This window comes from Mus caroli, unplaced genomic scaffold, assembly GCF_978045245.1.
Source record: "Mus caroli unplaced genomic scaffold, Mus_caroli_1 scaffold_16, whole genome shotgun sequence".
In the NCBI taxonomy this organism is placed as follows: domain Eukaryota; kingdom Metazoa; phylum Chordata; class Mammalia; order Rodentia; family Muridae; genus Mus; species Mus caroli.
Genome location: NW_028227271.1, coordinates 101,282,683 through 101,308,089, shown reverse-complemented (window position 1 = coordinate 101,308,089; position 25,407 = coordinate 101,282,683). Strand labels below are relative to the sequence as shown.

Sequence of the window (25,407 nt, the reverse complement as noted above, 5' to 3'; positions counted from 1 at the left end):
GCATTAAGTGCTCTGCTCAAAACCGTCTTCGCGTGAGTCGGTTATCTTTGCAGGCTGCAAGGCGCTGCTCTAGGTCTCGGATAGTGTTCTGCAGACTTGCAATTTCTTTGCTCTTTTCTTCCTGAAGATGCTGAAGCTTCTAAATGAAGCAGAAATAAGTCTGTCACAGCAACTTAGAAGTAAGGTTAGGCATAGTGAACCACAAAACAACAATCACAGCACTTATATTTTAAAAGACTATCTTACTCTGAAAGGCCTGCCCCCTCATTGTTGTGTGATTTATGGAGAAAAACTATTTTAAGGCTACAAAAAGAATGTAATATATTTAAAATAAATATTAGGTAATTTTTATAGGAACATCCTAAGACAATTAATTTTCTGAAGTTATAGTTATGGGACAGGATGCACATACCCTTCTGTAGATACTCTGCGGCAAAATAGTAGTGTCCGGATATGATTTTGATTTAGTCTGAGCTCTTGCTAGCTTAGTGTCAAACTGAACCAAATTAAAAAAGAGAATGTTATTAAGGGTGTTATAGTTTAAATACTTACAAACAATGTTTCTGGAGGAAAAGTATACCTTTGCTATGTATTTTGTAATTGAACACATTCCATTTAACAGACAGAAAAACCTTTATGAAATAATCCAGAAAAAAGAACAAGGAACATGCAAACAAGAGTCAGCTAGGTGTGGGGTTAAAACTGCAGTGGTGGCTTTACAAAGGGACAGACACCACTGGGCACAACCTCCATATGTGGCACAGGGCTTTTTCTCAAACCCCACTGCTCCTTCCACTCCTCCACGTGAGGCATGTGCTTGACCACTGAGCCAGAAAAGCTCTTCGTGTTACAACTGGTGTACTTTTGTCAGTAAAAAACAAAGCAGTGTGAGTCACAGCCTTAGGAGAGAAGCTCACATGTCTTTCAAACTTTGAAGCCAAACATTAAAATTTGGATGTGATTTAGTCGATTCAGGCTTTTATAAAAACTTAAATTGAATCAAGTTAAAAGACTTAGTCTCTTCTCATAAGCCATTTTTTTTTTTTTGCCCAGTATTCCACTATAATTCTTCCTTTTATATTTATCTTAGCATGTCCTCTGAGAAAGCTAGAGTAAGTTTTCCATGAGCTTGTGTTCTGTCTTAAGGAGAGAATGGATAGTTACAATGAAGATAGATAAAGACATCTGATTACTATTCAAACAGCATAATCAGACTAGACTAGTGACATGGTCCAGATAACAAATAATATGCAGCTCCTAACTGATAGATTACAGGTTGGTGGTACATCTTGAAATAAGGCCTGTTGTATGTCAGTTGACCATCCAGTCCTCTCTGTGGAATACCTGACTAGGGTATGGCACCAGCAGTACAGCAGCACAGTGGTAGCCATAGACACAGCAAAATCCCTCTGAAGCAACAAACATTTCCCCGTTTCTGCCCCACATGGTTACATACAGACTCCTAACAAGTTCCCTAGGCATAGCAAAGTTCCTGGTAAATAAATAGTAAATTATATCAATTAAGATCTGTGAATATTTGCAGAATGTAAATTAGAAGTAGAGATGAGTAGAAGCTATGGTATAATAATTTAAAAAAAGGTGTTGGTAGAATTTAGAAAAATGCAAAAGACAAGTATTCTGCTAACGCATCAGTATCCTGGAGATTCTGACACACAGCTGAACAGCTCATTGAAAAGAACAAAGGACTAGAACCTTGATGAGATACGCTTACGTAAAATACATTTACAAATGTTTCAAAGGAATTTTGTCTCCTGAATATATATATCTTCATAGGAATATATTATGGAGAAATTTGTCTTGTTTTTATCCCAGATAAAACAAAAGGGTTCTGTGGTTTCTTCCGGGGACAGAGAAATATTGAGGGTCCCCGTGTCTTCCCTTGCTGGGATGATGTCCTTATGTTGCCTTCATAGACTAGACTGGAAGACCAGGGGACTCCTGAGTTATTGCCCTCATTCTGAGAGGAAGCAATATCCTTCCTGGAAGCGAGGACCGCCTTCAGATCAAGTGCTAGAAAGCCGATCGATGTCCTATAGACTGAGCATGGCTTTTGCTGAAGAATAAGCACATGTGATGTCTTCTATCTAGGTCTGAAATTTATGTCATTGCAATAAGAAATAACAAAGTGCGGTTTACACTAAGGAGCGTGCTCCTGTTTAGCTGACTCATAAACACCTACTTCTAGATGTAGTCTGAGGATTTCATTTTGCTTTTCCTTCTCCTGAGTTCTCAACTTGGCATTTAACTCTGATATTTCCACCTCCTTCCTTGCCATTAGTTCTTTGTGCTTTTCTTCATTTAGTTCAACTAAATAAAACAGAAACAAATTCATTCACGTAACAGTTCAAAGTTATGTGATTTCATTTTTTTATTTTACATTTACTTATTCAACATGTTTATTGCTCACCTAGGCATTATACTAAACACTCCATGCAAACTACACGTGTTGCATGTTTTCACTGAATTTCTACTTTAGGTAGGAGACAAACATTAATTGCAACTGTGATTGGGATGATACAGAAGAAACACAGCGACTTGCTGACAGCTTGGGAGAAAATTCTATTACTTGCATTTTCCATCATTGAAACAAAATATCCAACAAGAAGCAATTTAAGGGAAGAAAGTTTTATTTTGGTTCATGGTATGAGTAGATTCAAGCCCCCATGTGGACAAGACATAGCCACGGTGGCTCTGTGGTGCTGGGAGTTTGGAGTAGCTGCTTGGTCTCAGTGGACCAGGGAGCAGACACAAGTGGGGCTATACAAGTGGGACTATAAAACTCAAGGTTTACCACCCCAGTGACACATTTCCTCCAGGCAGGCCCTACCTCCTAAAGGTTCCGCAGTCTCTCAAAACAGCAGCAACTGGGGACCAAGGGTTCAAAAGAGTTAGCCTGTGAGTGACATTTCACACCCAAAAGATAAGAGAATTGTTAACCAAATTTGTTGGGTGAGCCTAAGATGGAAGGGGCCTTTCTCAGGATGTTATCTTTAAGGCAGAACTGCACATAAAAATCATTTTGCTAGGTACAGTTGTTACATCAAATGAGAGCTGATGAGAGAAATGCTAGCTTGTCTCAGGAGAAAGTAACAAGAGGTACATGGTAAGCCCTTACCCAGAGGTCGTTTTACATTGTGGTTTGAATGGGAAGTCTGGCTGCATAGCTTTATCATTTGTATGCATGTAGTGTCCTAGACTGTGCAAAGCACATCATTGTGAGGTGGTCTGAGTAAGAATGGTCTCCATAGGCATATATATATATATATGAAGGTGTAGCTTCCAGGGGATGGCTCTATACGAAACAATTAGGAAGGGTGGCCTTCTTAGAGGAAGTGTGTCACTTTGAAGTTTCAAAAGCCCTTGTCAAGCTTAGTCTCTCTGCCAAAGGATCCAGATACAGCTCTCAGCTGCTGATCTAGCTCCTACCTGCCAGTTGCCACGTGCCCAACCATGATCATAACGGACTAAAGTTCTGAAGCTCGAATGTGCTTACATTTTTATTTTATTTTTAAGTAAATGATTTTTAAGAATGTGAATTTTATTAATAAATCATATTTTAAAATTGTGTGTATAGAGTAGTTTTATGTATTTTCGATAAGGTATTGAATAGTATTTGAAATACAAAGGTATTTTAGATGAATAAATTATTTGTGCTCTTAAGCAAAAATAGCTTACAAAATAAGATCCACAGTGGTTGGGAAGGGACACAGTTTTGCATTCTTAGTTTAGAAAGTCTGAACTATTACACTTGACGGCAGACCTGTAAATCCTTGCTGTACTTTCCCAAATGATCAGGCCTCTTTCCTGATCAACATCACATCTCTATGCTTCGTCAAATGTCCTATTCTCTTACAGCTTTCTTATTCTTGCTAATAACACATCATCAAGGCTAGGAGCCTCAAGAAAATCTCTTATTTTAATAAGAACCAATCTGTTCACAAAATCCACCAATAAGAGACTTCTATTCACAACTACTCCATACTTAGTTTCAGACCCCATTTTCCCCATTTGGACTATATGTCTAGTCTCTCTACTGTCACTGCTACATCAAGATCACAAACCCACTGTTGTCATGTCAGTCAATCTAAATACAACTGTAGTCATGGCTATCACCTTCTCAGAAACCTTCACTCACTTCAGACTTTCTTACCCAGACAAAAGTGTCAAAGAATATATCCTTAAGCACTAGTCTTTCTCTTGCTGAATTGAAGAGACACAGAAACCTGCACATCAAATCCTATACTCCGCTGACCCTGTGCGGAGCCAGAGCAGTTAACACTCTCTCCCACTGAAGACCAACCCCACGGAGGGTGAAGGGGTGGGGGTGACAGCCTTGGGAACAGAAAAAAAGCAGCATACCCTAGCCTCCACATCTCTGAAACTCACATCCACTTTTGATTAACAACCAACATCTCCTGTTCGGATGGCTTCTGCCCTTGAAAGAAACAGAAGCCAATACCCTTGAAATGATAATAGCCCACTCTTAAGACTATGAAAAAGAGACAATTAAGTGTTCCCAAACAGCTGTGGCCAGTTGTAAAACTATACCAGCTTCTGATAGCACAAGTTATCTTTTCCAGGTCAGAAAGGTCCCTTTCCAACTGCATGGTTCTGTCCCCACTGTCTGAACAAAGGATATCAGGTTTGAAGGATGGCATTCCCTTACCCTTTCATGGAATGCCAAGGCTTGAAAACTCCATTTACATTTTTTCCTTATAATCCCCCTTCATTTAGACCTGGGGCTTCACTCTCTTTCCTGTTCCATCAGGAAGGTTGGTGGCCCAAGCACGAGCTTGAATAAAGACTCTCATGCGATTATAGCGGGTTGTGATTCCTAGTGGTCTCTTCGGGGTTTTTACAATCTGGGCACAACAGAATCTTTTTGTATAATATAAAGTAAAAGCAGGAAATAGGCAATCACGTCCTAATATGTCCAATGTCTTCCTCTCTGAGTATCTGTCTTGAGGCCTGTGGTGGTTTGAGTCAGTCAGACCCCACAGGCTCAGGTATTTGTACACTTTCCCCCAGTTGATGGTGCTGTTTGGGGTGCTAGCATAGTCTTGCAGCAGGAAGTACATCAGTGGCAGTGAAGTTCCAGTTCACTCTGCCTGCTTTGTGCTTGCAGATGAATACATGACTGATCTCTTGGCTTCTTGTTCTGGCCACCGGCTGCTATTATGGACATTACTATCCTTCTGAAGTCATAAGACAAATAAATTCTCCCTTTTATAAGTGGCCTTGGTCACGGTATTTTATCACAGTATAAAAAAAGTTACTACTAACTTACTAAGAACCTAACGTCAGAGAGTATGTGAAGATCCTAACCACATTGATATTTTGAGATTTGAACTTTGAACTAGAAAAGCAATTGAATGCTATAAGCAGAGCTTAATGGGCTGCCCTAGCAGAAACCTGGACGACAGGTAGTGCTAAGAATAGTGTGGACTGTAGAGGCCCTTGCTCATGAGGTTTAAGAGGGAAACAAGGACTTTATCAGCAGCAGATCTAGAGGCCATTCATGTGATATTTTGGCAAAGAAAATGGCTGTTTTCTACCTGTGCCCTGAGATGAAGGAAATTCCAAGACTATACAATGTTGGGTATATGGCATGGTTGCTACTGATTTCCCTTATGCAGATCTATTATGAAAAAGAGCAAGTGGAGGAAAAAAAGAACCAGAAAATAACAGTTTGGAGAGAAAAAGAACAAACACTAAGAAGTTTAATGTTACAGCCAAGGCAAGTGCTGAAAAGTCTGTAATTGTTAAGGAGATTAGAGGCCTCTTGTCAGTTAAGCTTTCAACTTGTAAAAGGATAAGGTCTCAGAGGAACTGGATTTTAAAAATCTACCTGGACTGAAGAGATTATTCACCAGTTAAGAGTGTTTCATCTTCTGGCACAGAACATGGGTTCAATTTCTAGAACCCACATAACAACTAACAACCATCTGTAATTCCAGTTCCACATATATATTATACAGGCATATATGTGTGCAAAACATCTATATAATGCTTTTAAAAATAATTTTAAGGAGCCGGGTGTGGTGGCACACGCCTTTAATCCCAGCACTCGGGAGGCAGAGGCAGGCCGATTTCTGAGTTCGAGGCCAGCCTGGTCTACAAAGTGAGTTCCAGGACAGCCAGGGCTACACAGAGAAACCCTGTCTCGAAAAACCAAAAAAAAAAAAATAATAATAATTTTAAAAAGCTGGTGCAAATGTGATTCGGGGTGAGAGTAGATCCTAAGCTGGCTCTTAGCTTAGTAGTGTTATCTACATGGTACTGGCTTGGAGGTGTGAATGCAAGTGAGGATGTGTTGGGATTCTTGTGTGGCTGTAGAGAGCCACTGCAGCCAGAGTGTGTGTGACAGAGTGGGAGGTCCTGCAGGACGGCTTGGAAAGGCCACTGCATAAAGCTGTGATGGTAGAAAATGCAGTCATTGTATATGGTTTCCACATACCTTTCGGTTACAGTGGAGACCCAGAGATGACGGAGATGCCAGAGCCATGAGACATCTGCCATAGAGAGCTCTATAGAGGGAGGAGAACCTGCCCAATACTCAATGCTACTCAAATACTACTCAGAAGTTAAGTATTTTCTCACACTCAAGACAATCTCTTAATTCTGACCATAAAAGTTTAAAAATGCTAGTTATATATTTCCAACACACAACGGCACAGAATATACTAAATGATAATATAATATATTATCATTTCAAAACCTAGGAATGGGAACATAGTGAGGAAACACTGGAACAAAGCCAGTCCAAAACCCAGGATGGCAGACTCCAAACCCTGTAACTCCATGTGCTGTGTCTGCAATTTTAGGGTGTTTTCTGAGCACTTAAACGTCTGCCTTATATGACCATATTTGAATTCACTTCCCAGGCCTTAATGTTTTTTGCAAACCATGTAGTTCTTTGTGGTTTCTGACTAAAAAGGAATATTGTGTGTCTTAGATGGATTTGTGCCGTTGTAAAGTTATTAGCTATAGTATAGTGATTTCATGTAAAGGTGACCTGACCTTCTGATTTTATCACAGGTGACAAATGTGCTTTCTAGAGCTGCAAGTTTTTACAACAGTGATTGAGAAGTTCCTAGAGATACTGAACTGGATTGTGTTCCCCTTAAGGAGACATTGAACTAAAGTTTTACAAGAATATTTACCTGTCTTAAAGATAATTTGTTTTAGAATTCTTTTCTAAAGATAAAAGGAACATTTTCTTCCTTCCTTTCTTCCTTACTTATAAAATAAACTAAAATTTTCATTTCAGTGTTCTTTATTGAAGGGCTTAAAAATATTATCTGGTAAGTTTTAGGTGATCTCATTCAAGATCACATTATAGCTTCTAAAATAAAGATAAAGATAAAAATAAAGCGCTTTTAATAGCAATACTAGCAATGTTTAAGAAGCTGTTGGTAGAATATATATTTGCAATAGTATTTTATTAATATACTTATAAATAATTGTTCACTGTGGAAATTTGTACTTGTTTAAAATAAAATATAAGCCATTTCTGTTGTTCAGAATATATTGACTTTATATGTATTTAGTTTACCCCATTAAATTACTACAATACTTAGCTTAAGGGTTAAAATAGTACTCAAAGGAACCACTGATTATTAATCTTTACAAAATTGAACTTTTTGGTGCATCTCATAAAAATTATTTGTAAATCAGTACCTTAGAAATTATTCTTTTTTTAAAAAAAAACTTGGTAAAAGGAATAATTAGGAAATTAAACAGAAAAAAGTTTTTGTACTATTCACAAAGTTAAAAATATTTATTTACATTTTAATTTTTTTTACAGCACCATATTAAACAAAAGAGCATCTCGTGCCTGGATTTCTTTACATATTTGCTTAATTTTGCCTTTTTGAGATAAGGACCAGATATACAGTCCTGGCTAGAATGGAGTTCACACTGTAGATCAGGGTGGCTTCCAGTGTGCAGTTCTCCTATTTCTGCCTCTCGAGTGCCAGTGTAGAGGCATGTGCCACCACATCAGGCTTCCTTCATTTACTGTAATGTTTCTAAGATGGTCACACTGAGGAAAACCAGTTGTCTGTTCCTTTTTATTGCTGTGGGTAGATGTTCTATGAATTGTAAAGCACTCGTACTAGTTAAGAATTTGTGATGACAACTCTGGGCTACTCTGAATAAAGCTGCTATAAAAATTCCGTCAGTCCTTCCTCTAACTCTTCCATTGGGGCCCCGTGCTCAGTCGGATGGTTGGCTGCAAGAATCTGCATCTGTATTGGTCAGGATCTGGCAGAGCCTCTCAGGAGACATCTATATCAGGCTCCTGTCAGCAAGCACTTCTTGGCATCAACAATAGTGTCTGAGTTTGGTGTATGCATATGGGATGGATCCCCAAGGACTGAAGGAGTTGAAGGGGTTTGCAACCCCATAGAAAGAAAAACAGTATCAACCAACCAGACCCCCCAGAGCTCCCAGGGACTAAACCACCAACCAGGATACACAAGGAGGGACTCATGGCTCCAGCTGCACATGTAGCAGAGGCCTTGTTGGGCATCAGTGGGAGGTGATGCCCTTGGTTCTGGGAAGGCTCAATGTCCCAGTGTAGGGGATTCTAGGGCAGGGAGGTGGAAGTGGGTGGGTGGGTTGGGAAGCACCCTCATAGAAGCAGGGGGAGGGAGGATGGAGTAGGGGGTTTGTGGAGGGGAAAGTGGGAAGGGGGATAACATTTGAAATGTAAATAAAATAACAAAAACAACAAACAAACAAAGACCCAAAAACCCAAACCGTTCAGGCAGCTCTTTGTGTGTTGTATGCTTTCATTTCTCTGGTAAATACCCCATGCGGCATTTTTGGGTCTTAGTGAAAATGTTATGTGGTGGTCATGGAAATGAACCTCTTAGATCACAGGAAAAAAATCAAAACGACTTTTATCTGTTTTAAAAGATTCAAAGCTATGTCTAATTATAGTCTAATTAATTTGAAATGTTGTATTACTCAGGTTAAACATCTTCTCTTATGCTTATTTTCTTCCTATATATCTTTGGAATAGTGTCTGTTCAATACTTTGCCATTTTCCTGTGGATTGATACATACTGCAGAGAGCTCTCCATTAGTTATGGTCCTCCTTCCTCTGCCTCACGGGCTGGGATTATAGGTGTAGTTACGTTTTATATACAATGTTCATAACAAGCCAACCTACTATTTATGTGTAATAAGAGCTGCTTTACTGAAGAAAATTAGTAAAGTTATATTCCATATTGTTAAGGATTCCATATTGTATTTAAATCTTTTATAATTAATTATATAAAGATGCTGTTTTCACATCAGGCAGAATCAAGCACTGTACTGGGTGGTTTTGTGGTCAACTTGACACAAGCTGGAGTTATCACGGAGAAAGGAGCTTCAGTTGAGCAAATGCCTCCATGAGCTGTGGGGCATTTTCTCAATTAGTGATCAAGTGGGGAAGGCTTGTGGGTGGTACCATCCCTGGGCTGGAAGTCTTGGGTTCTATAAGAAAGCAAGCTGAGCAAGCCAGGGGAAGCAAGCCAGTAAGGAACATCCCTCCATGGCCTCTGCACCAGCTCCTGCTTGAGTTCCACTCTTGACTTCCTTGGTGATGAACAGCAGCATGGAAGTGTAAGCTGAATAAACCCCTTCCTCCCCAACCTGCTTCTTGGATGTTTATGCTGGGATAGAAATCCTGCCTAAGACAAGCACAACCATGAAGAGAATTGAGAATGATTATATTTATGTTACATAAATATATAAAACAAATTGAAATGCATAAAGACAGTGTTCATTCAAGAATACTACTATTGGGAAAATAATATGTACCTTTAAATTGTCGTGCTATGTCTGAATTCAGTAAGTTAAAATTTTAAAATCACCTTTTCTCTGCATATCCTGATAAAGTTTGCTCATTTCGGTTTTGTGTTCCTCCTCTTTGATTTTCATTTCACTTATGAGTTTGGCAATATTATTCTTATATTCCTAGAAAGTAAAATATACCCACTTTCCATAAAATAGTTATGATTTTTGATAATTAGAAAGGCAAATATACCAGTTGACATTAATTTTTACATGTAACTATATCCAATACTTTTTATTTACTTCCAATTAATTTTTTAGTAGGCGCACACAAAATAACAAGCTTCATCATTCACACATGCATATCATTGTACCTTGCTCATGTGTGTTCTTCTCCTCCCACAACTGGTCCTTTCCCTTTGTCTTCTGCCAAAGAGACCTCTAGATTCTGCATCACACAGTGTGCTTTATTTGGTTTTTCTTCCTCTTTGTGGTTTCAATGTGGACTATCCTCTACAGGCTCAGGTGTTTGAATACCTACCTGGTCACCAGGTGGTGATGCTATTTTCAGAGGCTGTGGAAACTTTAGGAGGCAAGGCCTTACTGGAGGAAGTGAGTCACTGTGGATGAGCTTTGATATTTGATAGCCCGCCTCCATGTTCTGCTTAAAATCTGCTTCCTGACTATGGCTGCGGTGTGGCCAGCTGCCTCATGCTTTTGAGGCTGTGCTTCCTCCTCTGCTGTGATCTGATGTATCCCCTTAGACTGTAAGCCCTCTCTTCTCCCTCTCTTGAACTGTTCCTTGTCAGGTATTTAGCTGCTGCCACAAGAAAAGTAAACAATGCACTGCCCACTACCCTCTCTTGTTCTTCCTCCCCACTTTCTTTAGATGCCTTTGTCCTCCCCATCATACCACTTCTGGTGGTATGATCGTACCACTTCTCTCCTCTCTGTCTCTCTGTCTCTCTGTCTCTCTGTCTCTCTGTCTCTCTCTCTCACACACACACACACACACACACTCACACACAGACACACTCACTCACTCTCTCACATACTCACAAATCTATACACATACAGTCACATGCTTATATGCACTCACATACTCACACACTCACACATACACTCACATTCACACACATACACACTCTCACATATACTCATAAACTTATACACATACACTCACATACTTAAACACACATACACAGACACACTCACACACTTACACACATACATACACACTCACACACATACACTCTCACACACAGTTATACACATACACTCACACTTACACACACTTATACACATACACTCTCACACTTACATACACTCTCACACATACATTCACACACTTACAGACACACTCACACACTTACACATATACACATTCTTTCACACACATACACACATTCACACACTTACACACATACATACTCACACACTCACACACATACACTCTCACACACACAGTTATACACATACACTCACACTTACACACACTTATACACATACACTCTCACACTTACATACACTCTCACACATACATTCACACACTTACAGACACACTCACACACTTACACATATACACATTCACACATTCACACACATACACACACTCACATACTTACGCACACTCATACACACTCTCACACACTTACTCATCTCACACACTCACAGTGTGATTTGGAAAGGAGCAGGGAAGAATTAAGGAAGGAGGGGAAAAAGGCAGAGAAAGGGGTGGGGAAGAAGTATCTTAGAGACACTAAAGTAAAAGGCTAAATCCTCCAAATCACAGGTAGAATGCTTTTTCTTACTGGTAAAGATTACTCAGAAGTCCCAGGTTGGGCACTAGAACAGGCCAGTGTTTTCTCAAGAGCTCCTCATACAGGAACTTGTCAAGTTAAGAGAAGATCCTTCAAGCTAAGCCTGTACAGACTAAGCTTCAGTTTTGGAGATCTTTGATGTGTTGGCTTTTGGCTATGAGAAAAAGGTGATACAAACCTCCTCTCAGGGTAGAGGGATAGGGGTTGGCATTTAGTTTGTCTTTTGTATTTTTGAGGCACTGTTTTATATGTTCTGCAGTTGCTATCACTACACTGTTTCTGGCATTTAGTTTGTCTTTTGTATTTTTGAGGCACTGTGTTATATGTTCTGCAGTTGCTATCACTACACTGTTTCTGGCATTTAATTTGTCTTTTGTATTTTTGAGGCACTGTGTTATATGTTCTGCAGTTGCTATCACTACACTGTTTCTGGCATTTAGTTTGTCTTTTGTATTTTTGAGGCACTGTGTTATATGTTCTGCAGTTGCTATCACTACACTGTTTCTGAGGGAGAGAACAAAATGTAGCAGAGTTTCAATGGCCCTTGGGTGGAACTAATTTGTGCGCTACATAAAGTTTCCATTATTTGGATGGTACAAGGATTACCCAAATCACAAAGAATACAGACTCACTTCTTTTTTTAGTATAAGAATTAAATAAAACTATTAACCAGCAGAATATGCTCTGAAGTAAGTCTATTAGCACAACTGAAAACCATGTAGCAAAATATTTGCATCTCTTCTTGGTAAAAAGAAACTGTGTAAGTGATATTAGAACATTATGTTTTGTAAAAGAGACTAGGATTTGCAAAAGTTACTGTTCATTTATTAAAGATTTTTACATGTCTAACTATATTTAAGTTATTTTTAGTGATGTTTATTAAAACAACGTGCTTTTCCGTGAACAAATGCTTCTCAAGAGTTTCACCGAGCACAATAGCACATAACTCACCTGCTCATTAGATTTTAACTTCTCTTTCATAAAATCAACATTTCTTTTTAGTTGTTCATTTTCACCTGTATACAGATAATCAAGGAATATATTACTAAGCAGCAGTTAAAATTATCTCGGGGATATTTATAACATTTTTTTTCCCCGAGACAGGGTTTCTCTGTGTAGCCCTGGCTGTCCTGGAACTCACTCTGTAGACCATGCGTGACCTAATTAAGTATGCACCTAACACTGCCATAAACTGGAAATGTAGGAGCACAAGAAGTTACTGCTTCTCATAGACCTTACGAATGTCAGATGCAATAGCTGTATTAGATAAACCTTTTACGGTGCTGCTGTGCTTGAAATAATGTGAGAACATGATGGGGGAAACCTTGGTCATCTTGACACTGGGAAAGGTTAGGGTTAGGGCTAAGGTTAGGGTTCTAGGCATAGAGAATGAGGCAGCAGAGGTTGGGTTTGAGGGAATCACAACCAGAGGCCAGTGTGATGGGTTCCATTGTAATTCTAGCTCATGGGGCACAGAAGCAGGACTGCTGCAAGTTCTGGGCCGGTTTGGGCTAAATAATAAGTTTCAGGCCAGCTTACACTACAAAATAAGCCTCTGTATATAAACCCAAGGGACAGGTATGGAATGGCACGATGGTTCAGTGGACAAAAGCTACCACTTCCAAGCCTAAGGACTTGAGTTCAATTCTAGAACCCACAGGGTGGAAGGAGAAACTGACTTTTGCAAGTTGTCTTCTTTCTTACACACAAGCACCATGTGATATGTGCCCTGTCACCCAAGTTTCCCTCGAGTGAAAAACATACTAATAATAAAAAAATATTTTTAAACAAACAAAACAATATTCCCAGTGTTCTTTCTCCTATGGGCTGGAGACTAAACTTCTAATACATGGACCTTTGGGGCACATTTTATATTCAATCTGCAAGGGGCAACTTCGACCTTTGTGTAATGCTGCTATGAATATTAGTGTACAAAAACTTATGTCTCTGATTTTTATTGCTTTTTGTTCATATCTTGGGGTGGAATTTATGAATCAAATGGTAATTCTATGTTTCATTTTTCTGAGTAATCACCAGTTTGTGGTAATGCTACATTATATTCCTACCAGCAATACAAATATACCTTGTGTTTGGAGACAGGGTCTCTCACTGGTCTGGAGTTTCCAGGTAGGTCAGGCTAGTTGGCCCCTGGATGAGCCACAGTGATCCACCTGTTTCTGTCTCTCACCAGTGTTGGGTTTTGTAAGTTGGTACTGCCACATGTGGCTTTCTTTTACTTCTGCCCTCCCTTCCTCCTTTGCTCACTCCACACTCCCTTTTCCTTTCCTTTCCTTCCTTCCCCTTTCCCTTACTTATTTGAGACATGGTTTCTACAGCTTGTACTCACGTGAGCAAACTCACATTCAATCAATCATCTTTCCAGCATCCAAACCATGGTCTTAAGAATGATTTCTCTAACTTACCTTTCAAATTGTGTTGATATTGAACAGTCTGTTGTAGACCTTTTATCATAGTATGAAGAATAATACATTCTAAAACATAAGATACATTTGTTTGAAAATCTTGATAGAAAGAGCTGAAAGAAAATAATATTCAACTTAAAATTATGTGATCTTACTAAAGCAACCAGACATCTCAAGATGAATTACAATATATGGCATTAGGGCTACTATTGCTACAGTGAAACCTGGAGGCAAGAGTTGATGCAGATGCCATGGAGAAGTGCAGCTTACTGGCTTGCTCACAGGTGTCCATCAGCCCAGGCATGGCACCACCCATAATGAGCTGGGCCCTCCCCCACTAATCACCAATTAAGAAAACACCCTAGAAGCTTGCTTACAGCTTGATCTTCTAGAACCATTTTCTCAAATGAGTCTCTCTCCTTCTCTCAATCTCTCTCTCTCTCTCTCTCTCTAGTATTTTTATTGATTATGTTAGAATTTCACATCACTCACTCCATCATATTCATTTCGTAGTCCTTCCAAGTCCACTCCCCAACTTTATGACTTTCCCACCAGAAGAGGAAGAGGAGGAGGGGAAGGAGAAGGAACACAACTCCAGTATGGTCAAACTCCCAGTGGCCAGTCCCTTAAAGAAAACAGTCCTTTCCCACCTGCGCCACCACCAGAAGCCCTCGATTGTGAACACATACACTACAGCATCCTTATCACAACTTTTAACAGTGTTCTTTGATGCTTTCCCTTCTAGTCTACCTCTTCTTCCGGGGGTGTTGGTAGTGGAAGTAGGGGTTCATACTGACACCTTCTATGTCCCTCTTTCTTAACTGTGAGTTTGCAGTCATCGATGCAACTGCAAAAGTAGCTTCCTTTAACTTTAAAGCCAGCCAGGAGCACCAACCACAGACATTTACATGGTCTCCAGTGTCAGCATGTGCCACCAACCTCAGCATGGTCTTTAGTGATAGTATTATAGACCACAGGCATCAACATGGCTCTCTGCCCCAGCTTAAACTACAGACACCATCAGAGCCCTAAGTGGCATCACAGGCCAAGCACATAAATCCAGGGCAACATGAATCAAGGACACCAACATGGCTTCAGGTGACAACACAGACTACAGATATCAACACAGTCCCCTGATGCAGTAGGACCATGAAGCCAAACATGGTCTTTGTCAGCAGCATGAACCATGAATATCAACATGACCTGAGGTGACTGCACAGGTTACTCACATCAACATGGCCCTGCTGCAGCACAGCCCACATATACCATGGACATCTGCATGGTCCTCGGTGGTAACGGGTTTCTTTGTGTAGCTTTTCAGCCCTTTCTCTGTAGAGCAGGCTGGACTCAAACTCAGAGGTCTTCCTGCCTCTGCCATGGAATGCTGGGATTAAAGTAATGTACCACCCCCTCCCAGCAAGTTAACTCCTCCCTAAAGACTCTGTTTTGTGTCAACTTGATATAAAACTAGCCAGCACAAACAATAAGTACTTTATAATCACCCTTTATGTGAAATGAACCCCAACATTTCGTAATTACTTTCTAAGGCACCGTACAGTAAGAGATCTTCCCATGTGCCTTAGCAATGTCTTTCCTGGAAGCGACTCACATGTGGACATGTCTGGGAATCACAAAAAGTGTTTGCATGCAATGCTTCCAGGAATGCACACACTAAGAAGAGAGAGACAAGTCACAGTAAGGTTGTTCAAAGGTGGAGCGCCACAAAGGTGGAGGGCCACAGCTAGTGAGGAAGTATAAGGTGAGGCTTTTGTTACTGCTGAGCAGTTATGTTCTCCCAGGTTTGTAACTAAATCCTGGGCAAGAGGAGAGCTGTGAAAGGGTTAAAAACCCAAAACTGTGTTCCAAGGCATCAGCTATCTTGGTGCCAGCGTCTTCAAAACAATGCAAATATTTTCTTCAACCATGATGATTATTTTGCAAAAGTCCCAAGTCTCACAACTAGCACAAGGGACTACTGTTATGGTCTCTTCCCCTTCCCTGCTCTCCTGTCTGTCCCCTTAACAACTCACGCAGCTCTCCATCACCTTCTCTTCTCTTGATGCTGCTGCTTCCGACTATCAGAATGCTGGTTAAATTACATATGCTTGGTAGGCATTAGCTGATAACCTGCTTCACATGTTTCTGTGTTAGATGATGTAATAGGAGAGATGTGTCCTTTCAGTACTTCTCTTTATCGTAATGAACGTCACTTATTTGAAAGAATCTAGCAATTAGTGAAATAAGGTAGGTGAAGTTTCCTCAGTAATTAGCAAATGAAATTCACCTTGAAGCTCTTTGCATACTAGTTTTTTAAAAGTATTTTAAAAATTTGAACACAAGATGGCAGACTCACCACATTTTTCCCCACTAGAACTTAGGTAGCTAAGGAATTCATGAACTACAGTATCATTCAGTGATTTAAGCAAAAGCTTTTCATTATCTTTGCAAACTTTAATCTACATTATCCTTTTGTCCAGAATTCGTTATGCTGTCCTATTAAAAATTTCTCAATTATTAAGCTATTTTTAATAATTTAGTACACCAATATTGATTTTAGTGTAAATTTAGGATCTAGTATTAATTATGTTTGCTTATTAGTAATTATTTCACAGAGTAGTTTGAAATAATTAAATGCAATTAAAGCATCACTTCCAGCCTTGGACCTGAAATGTCTCCCAAAGGCTCCTGGACTAAAAGTTTGGTTCTTAGCTCATGGAGTCACTGGGAGATGGTAGAAACTTTAAGAGACAGAATCTAACAAGAAGTTACGTCTAAGAAGAAGTGTCCCACGATGGGAATCTGTGGGGCACTTACCTCATGATTAGAAAAATGAGAAGTTTACAAATGTAAAGCATAGTTTTCATCATATCATATCACATCACATCAAAGGTGCATGGTGGTAGGTATTAATTTTGATGTCATTGATCCTGTAGCTGAGGTAGAATTTACCCAGTTTGACACCATGTAATTTACATATTCCACCTTGTTCTGCTGTGTGCTTCCCTACAGAACAGGAATTACTTTATGAGTGTGCCTGGAGTCATGCTCCACCTGTCTGAGAACAAATTATCTACATAAGCCAGTTGGATTCTGCCACACTGGAGAGCTGTTTCTTACTTTATTACTTACTTATGAAAGCGAATTAAGGCTATTTTGTTGATGAAATCACTACAGCTTTGGTCATCGAGAGCTCTTTCAGTTATTTATGACAAGTTCTATTATTATGGGTTTATTTTTTCATTTCTTTCCCTTTTAAAAATATTTTTGAGATGAGAAAGTCTCTCTCTCTCTCTCTCTCTCTCTCTCTCTCTCTCTCTCTGTATTCATAGTTGTATTGAATTCACAATCCTCCTCCTTCAGTCTCCTGAGTGCTGGAATCCTGTAATGTCACACCATACCTGGCTATTTCTTCTGTTGGAGTACTGTCTTTCTTGTGACACTACAAGATACTTCTTCAGACTTATAGTATAAGTTTAATCCCAATCCTACATTAACCCAGTTCTTTTTATCAGAGAAAGGTATTAGAAGATAAGATCTAGGGACTGGATCATCCTATTAGGGCCTCTCAGAGACACAGCGAAGATTGTATATGCTCTTCACGGTCAGCCCTGAAAACACATATACATATTTTCTTATGACAACAATTAAAGAATAAAAGAGGCTAAGTATTTGAAAGCAAGCAAGCAGAGATATAGTGGAGGGCTTGGAGGAAGGAAAGGGGAGAGGAAATGATATTATAATCAAAGAAGAAGTACTAAATAAAAAAGAAAGTATATGCATATAGTTTTCTTTTCAATGTTTCCACATTTTACTGCTTTCTTTGGGAGTATGCATATGCCTGACATGTGTAAGTCAGAGGATAGTTTTGGGTAATTGATACTGTTTTACTGTGGATCTGTATGTGGATTCTGTGGATCAAATTCAGGCCATCAGACTTGGCTGCAGGTGCCTTTACCCACCGAGCCATGGTGTCAGCTCACAGCTTCAGTTATAACTCTTAAAACTGGTGACTCATCAGTTTATGAGGGAGGAGCTCTAGTTTTGCCTCACGTGGTTTTATAGATCTGTACTAGGCCTTCAAGTTGCCATTTCTTACATGGGTAGAACCTGATAGAAGACGTAACTTCCTTCAATCTGATTTTTTATTTTAAACCTATATTGGAGCTATACTATAGAGTGCTATGAGACAACACTCTGGAAAGTTCTATATGCACGTAAGGTAGGTTACAAACATGGGGTATAATGTCAGATACTGCAGTGAGCACCCTCCTTGACTATTATTTCTTTAGGCAGCAAAGAACTGACCTTCTTTCATTGAGGTTTCTTTTGCTTGCATTATTTTTAATAAGCTGCTAGTCTTTTCCAGCTGAATATCCAGAAGGTTGTTCTTTCCTGCGGTTTCTATCATTTTCTGTAGAAGAAATTGGGTATATGCTATCACAAAAATCAATGACACCATTTTGATTCTTCTGTTAAGAATATGAAGAGAAATGAGAACACAAACCATTTAACATCTGAAAGTCTAATAATTGAATTTGGGATATAATTTCAAATAAACCGTACTGTACTGAGCCTTCAATTTGTCATTTCTTACATGGGCAGCATCTAGTAGAAGACTCAACTTCCTTCATTCCAGGTTTTCATGTATTTTGGAGATACACTAAAAAGACTTCAGCAAGACAGCAGTCTGGAAAGTTCTATGTGCACTTATGGTTGGTTACACATGCAGGAGAATGTCAACCAGTGCAGTGAGCACCCTCATGAGATGGGTATGACTTTCTGATTTACTTTCTATTTTAAAAATAATACAGATGGTTTGGGAATGCAGGCCAGAGATAAATTGCTATGATAACATTCATGAATCCTCCTTAGATTTCAGTTCCAGAAACACACGCACACACACACACACACACACACACACACACACACACACACTCGAACACGTGCACATGTACACATTCACTCATGGGGAATGGCATGGTAAAATATTAATTCAGCCCGTTATAAACAAGAAAAAACTATGAGCTAACCTGAGCAAATTTCTTTCAATAATTCAACTTTTAGTCCCATGTCAATCCCAGGCATCTATCAAGCATAAGGGTGAATGGCTACTGTCAGCTCCTGTGGAGGCTGATGCAGGACGGTCTCCTGAGCCCTGGCGTTTGTCTAGCATGGACACTACAGTGAGCTTTTGTCTCAAAACCTAAACCAGCACAAACCAAAACCATCTCCTTGTATTTGTTTCCAGAGTACTCTGTGATGGCATGACTATGCTATTCACTCTGTTTTGCACTCAGCTGCTTTGCTTAGCATTATTATCTAGGAGGCGATGTCACAACCACAGATCTGCTGCACTGTTTTTACAGCTATTTTGAGTTTTATTTTTGAAGACACTATCAGGGAAAATTCGTTGTTTATAGTTTTTCTGTTACAGACAATAAATAAGCATTTGGAACCCGTCTCTGGTTTCTTTGTAAGCAGTATAATAAGCTTCCTTGAGTTCCTCAGGTTTATCAGTAATGTGTTTTCCATGCATCTATCCACTTCCCTATTTTAATCTTTAGCAACTCACATTGTATTACTGCATCTGTATTACCACTTATGTATCTAAGAGGTAAGATTCTAAACATCAGAACACCATATCAAATTTTAAAATGGACAATTATGTTTATTTAGGAAACTTGAGAATATGATAGTGTATTTTCAAATCTCTGGCTAAACATATGGCACTTCTTTCTCATATGAGTGCTTACCTCTTTTCCCTGGTGCTATATTAATCTCAAGACTAGAGATTTATTTGCCAAGTTTTAGGCAGAGAGTTGGAAAAGAGGATAGATAGAATACAGAAAAACTAAATACACCTATGTTTTATATTACAATTGATTATTATCGTAGAAGACTGAAAAACAAAATTTCTTCACTTTTCATTAAAACTATTTTGGAGTTTCTGGGGTTCTGCCATTTCCCCTTTAACATTGGCAAAATACATCAGTAATTGCTTCCTTGCCCCAGGAACATTTTTATATGTCAGTATGAATAAGGTAAAGTGAGAAAGGGCATTGTGCAGGAGTAGGTAGAAAGAATGCAAGAGCCAGAGGATGAGGTCAGGTGCTGTGCAACACTGTCTCCTGGGCAGGAATGGCTGTTCTACTCATGAACTCACAGGAGCCAAAGACTGGACAAGAACACGCCAGTCAACATTGCAGTGTGAGAGGGAAGGCCCGTGGGGCTCTGTCTCTAGTTGAGGAGGCTCCTGACCACTGACACAGGTGGGATGGGGAATCTCTTAGGAGGTGGGGATGGCTGCTGGTAGGTGGACCAGATTCTGGTGGATAACCTCACATCCCTATGCATGCAGGATACACCAGCTGCACTTAGGGAGCTAGAAGAAGAGGAAGAAGAGGAGGAGGAGGAAGAAGAGGAATAGGAAAAGGAGGAGGAGGAGAAAGAGGAAGAAAAGGTGGGGAGGAGTATTAGGGGAAGTACTGGGGTTAGGCCTCCATCCTCCACAGCATGTGTGTGGGGAATTTGGGTTGGATATGATCAAGAAACATTGTATAAATATATGAAATTGTCAAATAAATAGAATATTAAAGTTTAAAAATACAGGAAAGGGTTTAGCAAAATGTATTTTCATTATCCAAAGCTGGCTATTTTTTTAAAATTAAAAAGTATGCTTATTTAACAAAACAATACATTTTAGTATAATAACATACAGTGAGAAAAGAATAAGTATATTGGTGTTTTCAAATTCCTGGCATGCCATTCTTTGAGATTTTGGGACAATAAATCAGCATTCCTATGACTTCTCAGCCTTCACAGTGGCCACACTTTTATTATTAAGCTAACATAGTTAATATTCATGTTTAAAGACTAAACAAATAATAAAATACAAAATACAGCCTACATGAAATATCAAACATGAAAACACAACAAAATTTGGGTCTCCCAGTAAGAGCCTCTCATGGAATCAATTGTAGACACTGACCATTCTATTTTTAAGATTGAGACTTTTCCTTATTTTTATTTTATGTGTTTGTTCTGACTGCATCTAAGTGCACCATGAGTGTATAGTTCCCTTAGAGGCCAGAGGAGGGTTTGGCATCTTCGAAACCTTGAGTTACAGTTAGCTGTGAGCTGCCAAGTGGGATCCGGGAACTGAAGCCCGGTCTTCTGTTAGAGCAGCAGTGTTCTTAACCATTGAGCAATCTTTCCAGCACTAGTTCACTTTTATTTTTAAATGAATTTTCCTTTCTTCCCAGTTTCTCCTTGACAAAAATCTTTTTTGTTTCTCTATAGCCCTTTGCTCTCCTGTCTTCACATACCTTTTCTATCTGTGAGAAGTCATCTATAAGTTTGTCAAGATTTACATTATTGATCTTCTTCGTGCATCCTTCACTGTTTTGATCCATGCCTGAAATAATGAAGGATAGACAATACTAAGTAAGGAAGATGCCAAACATCACAACATTGGTCATAATTCAAACACTAAAATAATTGTCCTCTGAGCTCCATTTTACATGGAGAATGTTTGATATACTCAGAATTAGTTGCAGTTAAATGCATTCTTTTCTATATTCTTTTCTACCCTCACCCCTGCCAAATTTTCTGTAAACTTATCTAAAATTTGTGTGGTTATGTGGTATGTATATTATATTACAATATAATTATAAAATTATTTGTTTATATTTAATAAAATATAATGACTACATTATTAGATTTATTATAATCTATTATCTCAATTACACATAATATGTATATAATCAATATAATATATAATTATGATATATCATAATGATTATGTTGTCTTTGCCTTTCAGCAGCATTACTGGATTTAAAATCTGATATATTATCCAATTTGAGGTATAACTTTTAAAGGTAAGCATTCTCACTTAATATGCTAAACATGCTTGTTTAAGAGTTATCACACACATATTCTGTTAGTCTGCTTGTGTTTTATATTTTGTTTAGTAAATAAATGATACATAGAAAATAAAGTACTCACAAAATATTACTTTTTGTATGCTTTTGAGATTACATAAAAGCATACACATAAAGCTTCCGGGTGGATATGAGTAATGTTTAGTAACTGCTGAAATAAAGAGCAAGTTTCAATTCTAACTCTATGGAACCAATCATAAAAATGTTTCAGAATCCCAGAGGTGGATTCATCCACACAGGATGGGGAAACCGAATGTAGCCAGCATTTAAATGTGAGCATGTGAAGGTATCTTACTAGAATCAAGATTAATACAATATCAACGTGTGGAATACATGGCATTAGATTTTTCTCACATAAAAAAAGGTGGTGAAATACAGTTTTGAAACTCAGCTATTCTAGATTTGGGAATAAAGACCACAAGGCCATGTATTGGACATTAACTAGTCCAAAATAAATGGTATTCAAAATACTTTTTTTGTGGTCATATTCTTGTCAAACTGGACATTGCCTGACATTACTCTGTCAAGAAATTCCACTTTCTTCTTTTTATGTTACTTGACCATAGCAGCTTTTAATTGTTTTGAAATCTGAATTTTGGTTATGTACTTCCAGTTTAGTGAAACATTTGCAATTCTGTATTGCATATCAGTAAAATTATATTTCAAAAACCTCAGTAAAAACTTGTTCCTTGTGGTAGAAAAATAATCATAATACACAACCCCATAACAAAACAGTTTCATTCTTTGTTGAACAAAGTTAAAAAAAAAAACACTAATTGATATTGTTACTTAAACTAGAGGATAATCTGAAGTACTGAAGAATTTCCTTCTCTCCTTTTTAGTTCCTAACGTTTTAAATAATTTTAAAAAACGAATTCTTTCTTAGAACCAGATTCCTGAATCAAATGCATTTTAATTTGAGTCTGAATCTTCTCCAGCTGTTTTGCTTCATAGAATATATATATATATATATATACACATATATACCTTGTAACTAAAGCTAAGGATGTTGCTCAGTGGAAGCACATTTGCTTTCCAAGTGCCCCCCCTTCTCTCTCTCTCTGTGTATGTGTGTGTGTGTGTGTGGGGGGGGTGATGGGGGGGTAGTCTGGAACTCATGGAGATCGATCGTCCTGTCTCTGCCTCCTGAATGCTGGGATTGAAGGCATGCATTACCACCACCCGGTCATTTCTACATGTCTTAATTGCCCTCTTCTCCCAATTTCCTGGGTTCAGATTCTTTCAACGAATTTGGTTTTGCCTAGAGAAACTCCGCGACAAGTTAGTGATTCAGTGCTGAGTTCTCTACTTAGCACGTACTGATAATGACGTTCAAGGCTCAGTCTCCACCATGTCCACTGGCAAGCGATAGTTTCATTTCCTTCTTCAGCTCGGTGGCTGTTGACATGGGCATTCCAGGGCTTGCCTTCTCTCCAGCCCCACTCAGTTGGGCCCTGGCCAGTCCTTGTAGGTGCCAGGAGTGGGGCTCAGCTTGTTCCCTATTCTTTCTTCTGAGTTCTCCGAGGCTTTGCTCTCAGACCCCGAGGCTAAGGCCCACCATGGCGTTCCTCTGTCCTCTGGGGCCCAACAGACGCGCAGGGGGTGTGGGCGAGGGCCTCCGGTGTGAGAGGAGTGGGTAGGATAATACTGCAGGGATCCAGGACACTTCAAGGAGGTGTCAGGAAAAGAATCGATGGAAAACTGGGATTCGAATCTCCCGGGAAGAGTTTGGAACGTACCTGCTGCCAAGGCGTGACGTCCAGTCTCCTGCAAAGTCCTTCGGGTGTGGGTGGCTGGTCCGTTCCATATTGTAGTCCTCTTCCGGGTGGGAAGCAGGGTCCCCCACCTCTGGGTCCGCCGTTCTCCTGGCCGGTCAGCACCCTCTCCTAGAGGATACCTTAGAGCCCCACCAATTTACATCCTTCTAGGTGTTTTCATGGATTTCTTAGACCACAGAACAACACTCAGCCACTGCCAGACTAATCACTGATTTGGCATCTTAAGAATGAACCAGCTTTGCTTGATTTATATATCAGCACAAATAAATAAATAAGAACCCATATTCATTCCAGTGGTTTATAAGCCCTTTAAAGTACCAGATTCAATTATTAGATAGTTTCAAATGTCTATTCTCTTACTGATTTAGTGATTCAGGGCATGGACTATAATGTAAGTTCTACCAATGCCTTTGTCTTGGGCAACCTATTTTTTTTTGTGTGTGTGTGTGTCCCAGCTTTTTATCCATATAGTATCAATAAAAATTTCTACTCATTAAGGTTGTTCTACCAATTAAATGAATTTATCACTTAAAACATGATAAGGTTTCTTGCTTCAAGTGTTCAAAAATTATCATAATTTCCAGTGTTGTCCTTAGTAGCTGAAATGTATCTACTGTAAAGGTATTTGAATGAGAAATAAAAACTTAAATTTCATTAATTTGATTTTTTTTATAGAATTAATTTTTTCAGGCAGAGGAATGTAAACAGTAATAGGATTATTCATATTTCATTATTTGAAAGTTTAAGGTATAGCAAAGCATTAGAACTGAATCCAAGTGGAGAATTTGAGTCCCCACTGCGTGTTCAGGAAAGTTTTCTTTAGCATTGGTACCAACGCATAGATAGGTATATCAAAAACAAATTGATGAGGGAACTGGACGGTAGAGGGGTAAGAATTTCCTGGTATCATGGCTGATCCGAAAGGATTCAGAACCAGAAGAATCAGATTTTAATAAGGCTTGCAAAATTAGGTTTTAGTTGTTGCACCCAGAGATTGAGTTACCATTGTTTCTGGGGGGGGAAAAAGAAAAAAAAAGATGAGATTCTTTACATGTTCATCAGGAATACTGGTCTGTAATTTTCTTTCATTTGTTGTGTTTTTACATGGTTTGAGCATTAGAGAAATGCTGCTTCATAAAAGGAGTTGGTAATACTCTGCTTCTCTCTCTCTTTCTTTTTTTCCTTCCTTCTTCTTTCTTTCTTTATAACTTAAGAAGCATTGGTTGTATATTTTTTTTTCCTTTTTTGTGTGTGTCTTTGATGGGCTGGTTGAAGTTGTTGATCATTTCTTGGTTTAAATTTGATGATGCATGCCAATCTAGATGTGTCCAATTCCTTTTAGATTTTCTAACTGAATGGAGTACACATCTTTAAAGCATCCCTTTATAATATTCTGAATTTCTTTGGTGTCTATTGTAATGTTCCCCAATTCATGTCTAATACTGGTAATTTTGGATTCTCTCTCTCTCTCTCTCTCTCTCTCTCTCTCTCTCTCTCTCTCTCTTTCATTAATGGGGCTAAGGTTTTCTTGATCTTATTTAACTTTTCAAGGCACCAACTCTTACATTTATATGTATATATGTCATTTAAATGGACTTACATGACTTGGATGTTCCCCTCAAGAGGCAGAATAACAAA

The 25,407-nt window shown here is 38.9% G+C and overlaps 1 protein-coding gene across 1 annotated transcript; it reads right to left on the bottom strand.

Annotated features, from left to right (window-relative positions):
• Positions 1 to 16: 16 nt before the first annotated feature.
• Ccdc152 (coiled-coil domain containing 152) lies at positions 17 to 19,138 on the bottom strand. The gene is made up of 8 exons (XM_021182756.2): positions 19,081 to 19,138; positions 18,356 to 18,461; positions 14,051 to 14,119; positions 12,579 to 12,643; positions 9,888 to 9,990; positions 2,201 to 2,328; positions 413 to 496; positions 17 to 139 (listed from the first exon to the last, which is right to left on the bottom strand). The coding sequence occupies exons 2-8, from the start codon at positions 18,456 to 18,458 to the stop codon at positions 17 to 19; spliced, it is 675 nt and encodes a 224-aa protein (XP_021038415.1). The 5' UTR covers positions 18,459 to 18,461; positions 19,081 to 19,138.
• Positions 19,139 to 25,407: the final 6,269 nt, after the last annotated feature.

What these genes read in the sequence shown, in the direction of transcription:
- Ccdc152 (XM_021182756.2), bottom strand. Translation starts at nt 18,458, where the DNA reads ATGATAGAAACCGCAGGAAAGAACAACCTTCTGGATATTCAGCTGGAA. An exon ending in ATATCAACACAATTTGAAAG is followed by an intron (nt 12,644 to 14,050) that starts GTAAGTTAGAGA and finishes ATCTGTATACAG; the next exon opens with GTGAAAATGAACAACTAAAA. An exon ending in AGTTAAAATCTAATGAGCAG is followed by an intron (nt 9,991 to 12,578) that starts GTGAGTTATGTG and finishes TTTACTTTCTAG; the next exon opens with GAATATAAGAATAATATTGC.